Raw genomic sequence first — 13,649 nt, 5'->3', positions numbered from 1 at the left:
CAGATTTTTTGTATTATTGGCTAAGTTTTCTGTTTTTCTAAGTTTAGAAAATATCTACAACATGTACAAATATATTTATTTTATGACAATTTCTCCTCTCCGGAGAACGTGAGATACACACTTACACGCTTCAATTTTTTAACTCTACACAAGTTCAATCTAAAAATTCAGATGTGCATTTTATACTTGTTCCTACTGCAAGTGAATAACACTTATGATTATAATGATAAATTAACTAGCATGCCCTAGAGACTCATCTGAAGGCCACGGGAACGCAAAACAAAAGTAAAACAAAAAATCTTTAAGTATATCTCTGCAAAATCATGTTCATTAGCTATTCCCTGCAGCCTCATTTCCTCGCGCCCTAAATTGACTTTTTACTATATTTACATACACACACCAGTGCTCAAAATTTACACTAAAGGGTATACAAAACACAATTGAAAGATTACGATTGCAATGATCCCTAATCGGTAAGTTAATATTTAAACTTGTTAATCTCTTCAGGTTGTTTGCTTTGCTGTTTCTCTATTGAAAGAAAAGTAAACAAAATAAAATACTGTTCAGAAGTATCTCGAACAATCTCACTTTTTGATGTAAATTTTCGCTTAAACACAGTTCATCCGCCTTGTAACAACCGAGCGGATAAACAATAGCGTGGGACGTAGTTCGTACCAAACCGTATGCACAAGTCTCAGAATGCAGTGGAATTGTATCAATGTAAAAACTTTTATTTTTGTCGAGAGAATGTAGCATTTTGGCTAAGGGACCCTTGTTTACAAAACTGCCGAACATATTTAAGCCGTCTGAAAAATTATTCAAATCTCAATGGGGCACGTTCGGTGTAGTACTAGATTTGTAGTAATGAGCTGAATTTTAGTATGGTGAGAAGGTCAATTCTCCGTTTCTGCAATGAAATGGTGCAAAAAGCGTGGGTATTATGATTCCTTACCTAATTTGATGCTGTTTGAGCAAAACTTTGGATAACTATGTTGTTTATGTTGCAAGAAATGGAGAAAACAACAACACTGGATCATGGATCATGGAACACTTAGATTTGTCCCAGTGGACACGTTACACCAAGAAGAAGAAATACTCGTTTCAGTCTCATAATGACTTACTTTTCCGCATTGAAAAAAAGGAATTGAGTCATTAGAGACACATTATAAACATTATGTGGGAATTCAAGAAATCATCGACGAAAATGTTGTTGAATTTAGGGAATTTCTTTTTAGTAGAACCTTTAGAAGTTTCTTTATAGAATCACTGGAGAACTTTCTTGTAAAATTACTGGATTCATATCCAAAAAATCTCTTGGTCAGTAGATAAAAAATGTGTAATTGAATCTCTTGAATCTATTTCCTTCAGAAATTTAAGATGGGAATGCTTACGTAATATTTAGATGAATACTTTACGGAATCTTTTGTGAAATTCCTAAACCAGTATTCTTGGTGGAATCTATGGAAGAATTGCTGATGAAATCCCTGATAAAAATCATTGTTACGCCCAGAAAAAAATTACTGTCATTGTACCGTCAAAATTACAATGAATTGTCCTATTTTTAACGGAAACTGAGTCAGAAAACAAAAGACTTATCAATTTCTAAGTAAGACGAACTCAGTGGCTGAGTAGATAATTGTCTTGGTATAGATTTGCTAGTATTCATAGAAAAAATATTCAGCCAAATCAGATGTCAAACTCCTACAATAGATTTTTTTTTGAAAAAATTGTAAGAGGCATCCAAGTAAAATATATAAAAAAAACTACGATAAGAATATTGTCAGAATCCCGAAAAAAAAAATCCTGCTAGAATCTCTGAAGAGGTACCTTTTGAAATTCCTGGAAAAACTTTGAAACTTTGGAGATTTTTTCCTGAATCGTGTGAGGACTTTATCGCGGAAACGCAAAAGAAATTTGTGAGGGAAACCTTCGACAAACTCCCAGAAAACTCCACTATGGAGGACCTCCTAGAACTATGCTGCCGGTGGAAGCATAATTGTCCCATGTGCATTTTTGGCAATATTGAGATTTTGCAGCCCATGACCATGTATCGTAGGGTACTATCATATGGGGAAATAAAAATAGGTAGTTTGTTCCGAAAATTGTTGAAAAAATGCATGGCCGATTTGTAACATTCTTAAAAGTGGATGCATAAGCGTCACGTTTCATAGGAAATCCTATGGAACTATAAAATCGCTCTAAAATAAAAAATAGTGCTCAAATTTAAAATTGGTTGATGTTAGAACACGATTCAGCACTTATACTTCATAGTTGAGACAATTTACTTTTTTCGAACTTTGGACGCGATTTTCTCGATTGTCTGTTTTTGCACATGGGACATTTATGCGTCCACCGGCAGTATGAGAAGGACAATACACTGACTGTCCTACCCAAGGAATTTTAGGCGTAGCGGCGTAGGACAGGACATATCCTACCTATCCTACCGATTCCACGCGCCTCTGTAGCTATGTATCCGTCGATTTGAATGCAAGGTTGTAAGAACATAGGACAATAAAAGGCAACGTTGTTGTATAAAAGGCATAAAAGGACGAAGTGTTTACATCCATAACATATCAATGCATTCTAAGAGCGTGCTGCGAATTCCATTAATGGATTGATATGAAGTTCGTCATAGGGGAAATGGCTAAACAAAAATATAATAGATTCAATAAATTAATACAACTTACAGTATTGTATAAAACCAGATCTTGGCTCCACTTCGTTATTCTGTTCAATCACAAACTAAAACCATCCCTTTCAAAGCAAACCCTCCACATACACAAAAGACACACCCACCATTTTACCTAATATCACAGACAGAGCAATATGAGGAGGGTTCCGTACGGTGTTCGTAATCCTCCGAGCGTCTTACGCCAACGCGGCCATCATGTGGTACAGCTGCATCAGCACTTGCACGTGCATCGGCAAACAGGACAGCCGATCGTGCGTGTTCGAGTCCATGGCCAGCCAGGAGAGCACATTGTATCCCTCCAGGACGAAGCGCAGCACGTCGGCCGTCATGTTCGAATCGAGCGGATGTTCCGTGGTGGACTGCGACTGCATCATCGGATCATCGTTGTTCTGCAGGATCTGGAAGCTGTTCAGATGCAGCGCTATCCGCAGGAACACTGGGCACACGTTTTCCAGGTGCGGACAGGATGACCAGAACCAGGGCGGCATACGACCGGTGGGAGCTGTGGACACCAGGTACCCGATGGCCATCGGTTGCTGGGCCAGGGAACCGACCTGGGGATGAAGAAATAATTATTTAGTACGACTCGTAACAGTAGTAGGTTTCAATAATTAACACAATGTCCCAGCTCCCAGCCCAACTCAATTCTTGAACTCAAGACTTAGGCATTACATAAGTTAATTGCAGCATAAAGATATTAAGTTTCAAATGGGTCTGGTACGTTTGGCATAAGGCCGTTTGGCATAATGCTATTTGGCATAAGGACGTTTGGCATAAAGGACACTTGGCATAAAGGACATTTGGCATAAAGGACGTTTGTCATAATGAACATTTGCATTAAGGACGTTTGGCATAACATGATGAGTAAAAATCAACAACATATGGTAAGTGGGGGCAGGATGGGTCACCCAAGAAATGAATCCCTATAATTTTCTGAATATAAATCCCATTTCTCTGTATTCTACCACGACTCTCAGATACACTAGTCAGCTATGATATAAGAGTATGAAAAGGTAATAAAGTTTGAAACCTGCTTCTTGACAAACAATTTTCAAAGCATGACCCATCTTGCCCCACCTCATTTTAACGGGGGCAAGATGGGTCAGCTATAAGAAAACTCGATTTTCCTCCAACAAAAAATACTATATCTTCTAGTTTTTCTCTATACATCTAAGCTTCATAGACGTACAGATTACATGAAGAAAGTGTTGAAACATATCGGTAGATTATTCTCAGAACTAGAAGATTTTTGTTCGGGTAGCCATAAACGGACTTTGAAAACCTATATTTTTGAAGGAAAATTTAAAAAATATGTTCTCAAATTTTCAGTGCTCTCATCGCTTCAATAATGTAGGTCACAGAATAGCCTTTCCATGAAAAATAAAACATTTTCAAAAACTATGCAAACATACCGAAAAATTAGGGTGACCCATCTTGCCCCGTCTACACAATACACCTAGTTATATGGAATGTATAGCATAAGGAGTATAACGAAAAAATATTTTGTTTTTTTCTGTGCGAGGAACGTATAGAATTTACAAAACAATATATCACTTTTTTGTGTATCCCCGTCGCTCATCTGGGAAAATTATTGAAAGATTCAAAACATATATTGTGCGATTGAAAACGGTAGTGACCCATCTTGCCCCCTGACCCATCTTGCCCCCACATACCATACATACAATACAAAAAGTATTCTAAAGAAGGATGATACAATATAATGCATTACTTTTTCTGGATATAATATGTAGACAAGGATGAAAGAATTATTACCGAAATCTAAATTGCTTGTGTCGATGAAGAACAGCCTATATACAAAAGTTTATTTTGAAAATAAGAGATCCAATATAGTGCACCACTAACAAGTTTGCCTTCTTTCCATTGAAGGCTGTCCTTCAATTATTCTCCAGAGGGAAAATATGTTTCACATATTCTTTATGCCAAACGTCCCTTATGCCAAATGGCCTTTATGCCAAACGTCCTTTATGCCAAATGTCCTTTATGCCAAACGTCCTTTATGCCAAATGTCCTTTATGCCAAACGTCCTTATGCAAAATTTCCTTATGCCAAATTTACCAGACCCGTTTCAAATAATTAATTAAAGATGTGTCCTGTTCAACGGGTGTCATTTGGCATAAAGTCATTTGGTATAAGGCCGTTTGGCATAAGGTCACTTGGCATAAAGACATTTGCATTTCGATTACGCCAAATGTCCATTATGCCAAATGACAGTTATGCCAAATGTCTTTATGCCAAGTGACCTTATGCCAAACGACCTTATGCCAAATGACTTTATGCCAAATGTCCCGCTCCCCTGTTCAACAGACTGAAACCTCTTTAGGAGCATTACATAAGTTCTGATTACAGCATAAAGGTATAAATTTCAAAAAGTCAATTAAAGTCCTGTTCAACTGTTCGTCGGCGAATACCAGGCTCGTTTTCGTGATGGCCGATCAACGAAAGATCAAATGTTTGACCTGCGGATGATCCTAGACAAATTTCGAGAGTAAAACTCGCAGACACACCAACTGTTCATTGATTTCAAAGCACCGTACGATTCACTGAAAAGGAATGAACTCTGGCAAGTGGCAAATACTGTCATGGTTTTCCGACGAAACCAATTAAGCTGAAACGCGCAACGCTGGATGGTTCATAATCAAGTGTGCGAATCGCAGACTGCTCGTTATGTGATCTTGTATGAATTGAAGCAGAGCTTTATTGTTCAACATTACAACCAAAGGAGCAATTAGGATATCTGACGTGCATAGAAATAACACAGTTTTTATCACACGGTCGCACATGCTCCCCGGCTTTGTGGAAGATGTTGATCTCATCGGCATGAAGATGAACCCGACCAAGACGATGTTCACGATTGCGGGTAGTGACAAAGCCAGGACTATTCTGCCGGTGGAAGCATAATTGTCCCATGTGCATTTTTGGCAATATTGAGATTTTGCATCCCATGATCATGTATCGTAGGGTACTATCATATGGGGAAATAAAAATAGGTAGTTTGTTCCGAAAATTGTTGAAAAAATGCATGGCCGATTTGTAACATTCTTAAAAGTGGACGCATAAGCGTCACGTTTCATTGGAAATCCTATGGAACTATAAAGTCGCTCTAAAACAAAAAATAGTGCTCAAATTTTAAATTGGTTGATGTTGGAACACGATTCAGCACTTATACTTCATAGTTGAGACAATTTACTTTTTTCGAACTTTGGACGCGATTTTCTCGAGTGTCTGTTTTTGCACATGGGACATTTATGCGTCCACCGGCAGTATTGGTGTTAGACAATGACGTTTCCCGTGAAGTTTGCGAAGTTTGCGAAAATCTTTTGGAGTTTTTGAGTGCAAAGTTCTGCGGACAATTCTCAGTGGAAAACAAGAAAATGGTAGCTTAGTTTCGATACTTTGACTATTACAATTATTTTTTTGGAGTTCATTACTAATTCCTAATTCTAAACGCGCTGTATTATGAAACGGACATGAAGCTAGCACATGATGTACGGATAGGTTCCTATTACAATGGTTGCACTTTTCGGGCGGTTTCTTTTCAAAAAGATGGCATTTAGTAAACCAGGCATGCCCGATTCGTAGTCCAGTCAAAACTATTTGCTCTTTCCTATTTTACTGATCAGTCCATCTGCTCACAGTTGGCTTGATTATCTTCAGGTTGGTCCGAGGTGCTTGGTCCCAGGTTGCTTGGTGTGCACGCCAAATTTCCTTTTCAGCCCATTTGCTAATATCCTGCGTCGGGACATCATCTAAAACGGTTGGTTTGTCTCTACCGCGGTTTGCGGCATTGTCAGCTAATTCATTTCCTAAGATTCCTGAATGCCCTCTGGTATCCAGCAAAACCGCAGATCTTTATTTGTCGCCACCTTCTCGATCCTTTGTATATATGGGTTCCTTGATTTACCTGATTCCAGCGCTTGAAGGCAGCTGGCGGAATCACTGAATATCACCGATTTGTCTTCAGCACGATGAGGTGCTGCTTGAGCCAAAGCTACAGCCAAAGTAACATTCCGAAATATGTTGGCGGGAAGCCTCTTTTGTTTGCAAAGTAAGGGGTTTGTCCAGCTTTAACTTTACGTTTTATGGTCCAGTCAACAGATGGATTTTTTCTCGTCCCATGCCCTGTGGGAAACGGTCTGCAATTTGCATATTTTTAATAGTTGTTGCCCAGTCAGCATTTGGAAAGCAGCATTAGCTTTATGCCAAAGTTGATTGCTATCCTTTGCAGACTAAAGTAGCTCTATGTTCGAATGGAAGGCATCCACATTCAACTACAAGAGATAATATTGGAGATGTTCTAAGAGCTCCTGATGCTGTTCTAATGACTTGATTGTAAATTGGAGCAAGTTTTACTATGTTATCTTTTCTCAGATAACAACACCGCAATGTTTGCGGTCTGCTCCTCCTGATATTGCCTTATAATTTAGTCCGCTTCTGCAGTCTTCCTTCAAATGTTTCGTGTACGCATTAAAGGTACATTTCCTATTGTAAAGAATTCCAAGTATTCTTGTCACTTTTGCTTTCTCTAGCTCCGTATCATTCAGAAGGATTTTGACTCCCTGCGATGGCGGTTTAGCTTGCAGCAATGCATGCATGGATGGTGATAACACAAACCCGATGCTACTGGCCCATTTTTCTACCAAGGAGACAGCTTTTTGAAGTCTGTTTCTTGGGTATCCAACACGTTTTCCTGTAGCTGCTAGTATTATGTCGTAAAGGAAGACGTGTACATTTTTCGGAACAACTGAAAACAGGGAATTTATGGCTAAAAGGAAGAGCGATACTGATAACACAGAGCCCTGAGGGACTCCATTCTGCAGTTGTTTCGATTTTGATAAAACGCCGGCGAAACTGATCCTTGCTGAAGTTACTGATCGATGCTGCTGAAAGCTATTGACGAATCTGTTCATTCTGGTTCCAAGATTACTCTTTACAATAGTCTCTAAGATGTTCCTGTACCAGACTTGGTCAAAAGCCTTTTTAATGTCTAAGGTTACAATTTCGCAGTGCTGTCCCATTTTTGCGGCATTTGTGATGATTTCATCGAGTTCCGCAAAGTAGCTTGTGGTCCCTTTTCCTTTACGGAACGCGAACTGCCGTGGATGAAGTTTTCCCTTGCTATCGAGGATGTCCATTAAACTACGGTTGACCATTCTTTCCATTGTTTTTGAGACACAGCTAGTCAATGAGATGGGGCGAAATCCGTGTGCGTCGTTGGTAGACTCTCCTGGCTTCGGGATAGGGATTATAATGCTTTCTTTTCAACTCAGTGGTATGTCTCCAGTAGTCTAAATATGGTTGAAAGCTTCAAGAAGAGCCTTTTTGCAGTGGAAAGGGAGATGCTTTATCATAGGATAGCCTATGTTGTCCGCGCCGGTTGGAACCCCCAATTCCGAATTCGGTAGATGCGCGCTTTAATCAACTAAGTCACAGAACAGATAACGAGGGAAAGTTACAATTGGTCTCCTGGAAGGTAGGAGTCTTACGATATTTCTTCCGAATAAACTTGGCTTGATTAAAGGAACATTTATACAAGCTTCCAAAACTGTTTCTTTTTTGGCAGATAGTTAAAGAAACCAGCTCTGGAAACAGAGCTTTAACATCAATTTTACACACATTTTACCAAAAAAAAAATACTTGAACCCCATTTGAAGTTATCATATAACCGACCAACACTTACATCTTCCGCCTCCTGCGCTGTGTAGCCATTGAGATTCTGCGCACAGTTTGAACCACTATCGCCCGGCGTCTGTCGCTGTCCCTCAAACTGCCCAACCGGACTACCCTGCCGGGAATCCTGCGGCATCTTCTGTGGCATCTCGATATCTTCTGTAATTAACACAAAGAAAAAAAAAGAAAATATTGGTCATTCAATGGGTACCAATGATTACACCTCACGAGAAACTTACCCCAATTGTTGAACAAATCGTCGAACCCGTTGATACCGTCTTCATCGCAGTCTTCGCCCAGACCCAAGTCGTCGAGATTTCCTCCGAGTGTCAGCTCCAGCTCATCGTTGATGTGCTCCGCCACGAACGCCGACTGGGCAGACTATAAGCAAAGGAAACCGAAATTACCACACATGTTGAGAAAAGTACAGGCATTTTTACCACTCTACGGGCCTTAACCGTTATACTTGCTTACCTGTGTCCTCGCACTGGTCGGGAACACCAGAATGTGCGTGCATGTCACATCCTGCGGTGTCGTCAGTGGCGATTGCATCGACAGCTGACTAAACCGTTCATCCGGTGTGAACTGGTCGGGCATCACGCGCAGCTCCGAGTCCGGTTCCAGCGTCACCAAGCAAGCACTCAAGATGCTCGGTACCGAGACCGGATGGAGCAGCGAACACTGCTGGCAAATGTCCTTCAGATGCTTGGACAATTTCCGGAGATTCTCTTTGCCCAGCAGCCAACTCCAGCCCTTCAGTTCGCCATGTCCTATCCGACCAATACGACCAATCACGATTCGCCAGGGTTGCACCGTCTGTGATATTAGTCCCAAGATGAAGTCCATCAGTTTCTGGAGTCCAAGCCGCCTCGCAGAAGCACGTTTCCGTCGGACGCGGTTCGGAATGTCGATGTTGATGGTAGCAGTTTCCAGGAACTCCCCTCGATCGTCGGTGGCCACCGCCAGTAGCCAACACTGATCCTCGCTCAGGCAATAGTTACAGTACATGATCGAACACTGCTGCTTGATGCTGGTTTGGCCGAACGATTCAGAACTTTCCTTCTTCTCGCACAGCTTGGCCAACACGTACGGTGGGGTGTACAGCTTATACGGAGCTCGATTCTTTTCGTCCTTGTTCTTCATGAACTGCTCGGCGTTAGCGGCCGTTCCGAAACCGGTCAGACTCTTGACGTTGTTCAGATGCTGCATGTAGCGACGGCTCTGCGAAAATATACTCAACGCCTGACTGCGCATGTGGTCACTCAGCCGTAACCGGTTCCGACTTCGTCCCAGCTCCATGATGCTTTCCAGCGAGATGAGCTGTAGATGAAAAACAATTGGTTATTCAAAAGAGTTTCGCAAAGCATTTCATTATTTTCATCAGATGTTGATCAGCGACGATAGAATGAATGCTACGACATTCAGGGAAATCGTCCCGTCCGACTCTCAGGGTAGTTTTAGTAAAAAAAAATCTACTGAAATGACTTCCTTTAAGTTTGAAAGGCAACAATTAGTTTTTTCTTCAGACTCTAGTTTAATTTAAAAACACTTCACTAATACTTTACTTTTGCAAAAGAAAATAAAAAAATGAATAACTCTTTTAAAGAAAAACTAGAAAGGACGAGCAAATTCCTTTTAATTCTACTACTGTGCTTATCTTCGGACAGATAGGCCTATTTCGTCTGTGACTTACAGACTTCTTCAGTGTCAAGTGCTCGACTATTAGTTATACATACCTGCACGCTAATGTTACTTCGGATCGAGTCCGGCACCGTGTTCAGAATGTTCGAATAGCACCGAAGCAGCGATAAACAGGCGAGCCGTTCGATTTCCGGTGCATCAGTTCCGCAGGTAAATGGTTCCACCATGTACAGGACGATGTGCGGCGGCTCCTTGCCATCATCATCGTGCTGCATCCGATCGGCTGGACTCGTACTGGATGTGTTCAGGGTATCACGATTTTCTTGGTCTGGAAAAAAAAACAGCAACAGCAATTATTACAGGAACCATGTCGTATTCCGAAAAATCGAACTCACCATTATCGGATTTCGGTGTGCTGGGTGCCTTGTCTCCCGGCTGCGATGGATCCGGCGTACTGGGCGGTGGTGGAGGCATCGGACTCTGCCCCGGTCCGTCCCGATTGGGTGTGGAACTGGCTTGGGCCAGGGCCAAAGCGTGTGCCGAAGCGGATGCGTTGTGGTTTTCCGGTGGATCGAGTAAACTCTTATCCGATGGAACTTTGGATAGGTAGGGTGCCAACTGTTGTTGGCACGTTTGTGCATACAGTCGAAGCATTTCGCTTAGCCGGGTGTCGCCCAAACTGGTGAACCACTCGTCCATGCTGGAGTTTTGCGTTTCCTTCAGGACGCGATTCGAGCCCACGCGCAGGATTCCGTCCCAGCCCTTGATCGGATTGTGCCGGCCGAGTTTGCACATCTCGTAGGTTGTACTGAGTTCTTTAAAGTAGGTTTTGACTTTGGATACGACAAAATCGTTGTCTGGGAGCACAACGACATAAGCAATATCCCGAGGATAGGAGTACGGTTCGAGCAGTAGCTTGTCCCAGTAATGGATCGCATAAGGCGATAGCGAGAGCCAGTCCTTTTCGTAGCCAACGACTAATGAAGGAACGGGCTGAGGTTCGCATTGACCGGTACCTCTTCCAGCTAATCGATGGAACTGTCGCCAGGTAAGTGGTCCCTGTATCGTGTACGGAGCATCCCACAGACGAGTGTTGCTCTTTTTATGGAAGGCATCCTGTAATAGCGGTTGCATAGATTTCATTATTCTGACAATGTCCTGATTGCTCTTAGGTCCTCCCGCTCTTAGATATGGCCATTTGTGTACATTCATCACCCCTCGCAACAGTCCAGATTTGGCAAGAGCACTTCCATCTTCCAGCTTTATCTCGTTAATTGCCTGCAATCGACTTTGTTCCAGTGCCAAGCTGATTACATCATTAGCATCGGTATACTCCAGAATATGTACGGTTACGTTGGCCAAACTTTTGGCTGTCATTGCACTTTGGAAACGAGCCACAGCTCGGTGAATAGAATTACTGGAACTCTGAATAACTGCACAGTGCTGCCGCAACAGATCCATGATCCGAAGTGGTAGCGGAGAAATATCACAGTTGATACCACTGCTGCTGCCGTTGTGGTCATTGATCTTGCCAAGCAAGAACTGAAGCAGCGAATTCTTCTTGTGGACTGCCGGATCTTCCGCCATACCGGTAATCTCCAGTTCGTCCTCATAAAACAAACCTGCCCTGTGGGCAAGCCGTCGATTCACCAGCGCACTGAAACCGCACGTACATTTGATCGGGTCTTCGTCTAAGTATCCATTCTGAAGATTGCTCGTGCTGATGGCCACTACACCGGAAGAGTTTCCACCGCCAGCTGCTGGTGAATCCACCATACCAAAGGCACCGTTGTTGTTATGATTGTTCCCATTAAACTGCGATACCGACGAGGGCGTTGATTTTGCTGCTTCCCGTTCGCTACTGCTACCACTAGGCGTCGAACCTTTCCCACTGCCGAGGAAACTCGTGCCCGGAAGCGCCAGATATGGACCGGAATCGGCTCCACGGATGTTTCCTACGCACTTTTGGCCCGCATTACACACGCACAGCGTGCAACTGTTGAAGTTATGATCGCGGAAGAGATTGAGCGAGGTGTCGTACAGAAGGACGTTCACTAGGAGGGCACTGGTTTCGATTGCTATCCGCTGGGAAGGAGTGGTGTTTCCGGCGGCTAACGGCGTTGCTGGTCCGTCATCCATTCCAAACTGTTTGTTATTGTATGACGAGGTGGTGGAGGTAGCTGGAGATGCCACGGCGACATCGTACGGTGGAGGTGGAAGAATTGGCGTTCGCCGGAAAGGACTGCCAATGTTGTTGATGGGCATGGAACCGCCACTGGCACCAATGGGCGATGGGTACGGAAGGGGACAGGAACCTTGAGGAGTTGGAACACGCATTGAACCACTTCCCGGTGTGGCGCCTCCTGGGGTAGCCGGAGAGATTGGGGACATGCCTTGCCGAAGCGGAACGTTCATACCCATGCCCGGATGGAACAGGTTATTGTTCATAAGTCCGTTATGGATCGGTGAAGGACTCATGAGGTTCCCGCCAGAACCGATCATTCCGCCTGGAAGAGAGTTCACTGAGGGTGGCCTCGATAGGGGCTGTGGTCCCTGCGAAGGTGGGTTTGAGTACGGATGGTTAGCGCCATTGAAGCTAAGAGAATTTGGTGTGCTGAGCGGTTGTGGTACGGTTAGTGGGGTTTCCTGTTTTGGAATAAGGTTACCGGCAGCACCGGCATTTGGTGGAATGTTTTCCAACTGAGCTTGCTGCTGTTGGAGGGCTTCTTGCTGTTCCTGCATTTCTCGCAGTTTGATAAGTTTTTCGCGTTCTTGTTTCTCCTTCCGAAGCTGCGAACTAGATTTGTACGTAGGAGGTTGGGGAACAGGGGGTTGCATCAATTGGCTTGGAAGCTGAGGAAGTGGAGCGTACTTGGTAGATCCCACGTTCTTGGAGATAGTCGGTGGAACAAACACGTACGTCCAATCATAGATTGGCTCTTCCTGTGGACTTCCAAGAACTGGAATTGCTGCGGCCGGTTCAATCATCGTGTCTATCATAATTCCGTCCGACATGCAACCACCTCCGCCGGGGCTGGAATTTGGATGGTGCTCTAAACTAGGCGGGGTTGGAAACATCTGCGACAGCTCCTTCGGGCTAAACATACCAGGGTTCATTGTGTGGTGACCCGACCCGGAAAATCTTTTCAAATCTTCCATGCAGCCTCCGCCACTTTTGGTCGATGCTGGACTCGTATTGACGTGCATATCTGAATCGTCATGGTAATTGGCGCTATCATCAAACAACTGATCCAGATCATCCAAACCCGGTTGAAGGCCTTGCTCCGTAAACAGATCGTCCTTGTCCTCTTTCTCCTTTTTAATCTCGTGCGCTCCCAGCATTGGACCATTATCGTCGCCTCGCTCACAACCTATTTCTGTTTTGATTTGGCTTTCACTCAGCAGACCCGTCGCATGATCCGCGTCTTCCGGCAATGCCAAAGGGTCCTGCTGATCTTGCCTGGTGGGATTCACTGCATCCGGAGCAGTATTCTGCAGTGACTGCAAATACTTTTCCGAGTGTTTCTGATCTGCGTACAGATCCATTCCTCGCATTTGCTGGGACAATTTGGATTCATCGTTTGGTCGAAATCGCTTCACCGGATGATTCATCCAGGCGTCAACCGTC

The 13,649-nt window shown here is 43.4% G+C and overlaps 1 protein-coding gene across 1 annotated transcript in view; it reads right to left on the bottom strand.

Annotated features, from left to right (window-relative positions):
- Window positions 1-2,629: 2,629 nt before the first annotated feature.
- Window positions 2,630-13,649, bottom strand: part of LOC134283931 (mediator of RNA polymerase II transcription subunit 13) — a 31,399-nt gene continuing 20,379 nt past the window's right edge. Inside the window, exons 2-7 of the mRNA XM_062848671.1 lie at window positions 10,417-13,649; window positions 10,117-10,349; window positions 8,855-9,700; window positions 8,620-8,761; window positions 8,391-8,539; window positions 2,630-3,246 (exon numbers count right to left, since the gene is read on the bottom strand). Coding sequence (XP_062704655.1) covers window positions 2,869-3,246; window positions 8,391-8,539; window positions 8,620-8,761; window positions 8,855-9,700; window positions 10,117-10,349; window positions 10,417-13,649 — 4,981 coding nt within the window. The 3' untranslated portion in view covers window positions 2,630-2,868. The remainder of the gene's footprint in view (window positions 3,247-8,390; window positions 8,540-8,619; window positions 8,762-8,854; window positions 9,701-10,116; window positions 10,350-10,416) is intronic.

This window comes from Aedes albopictus, chromosome 2, assembly GCF_035046485.1.
Source record: "Aedes albopictus strain Foshan chromosome 2, AalbF5, whole genome shotgun sequence".
In the NCBI taxonomy this organism is placed as follows: domain Eukaryota; kingdom Metazoa; phylum Arthropoda; class Insecta; order Diptera; family Culicidae; genus Aedes; species Aedes albopictus.
This window is presented reverse-complemented; position numbering and strand designations above follow the sequence as displayed.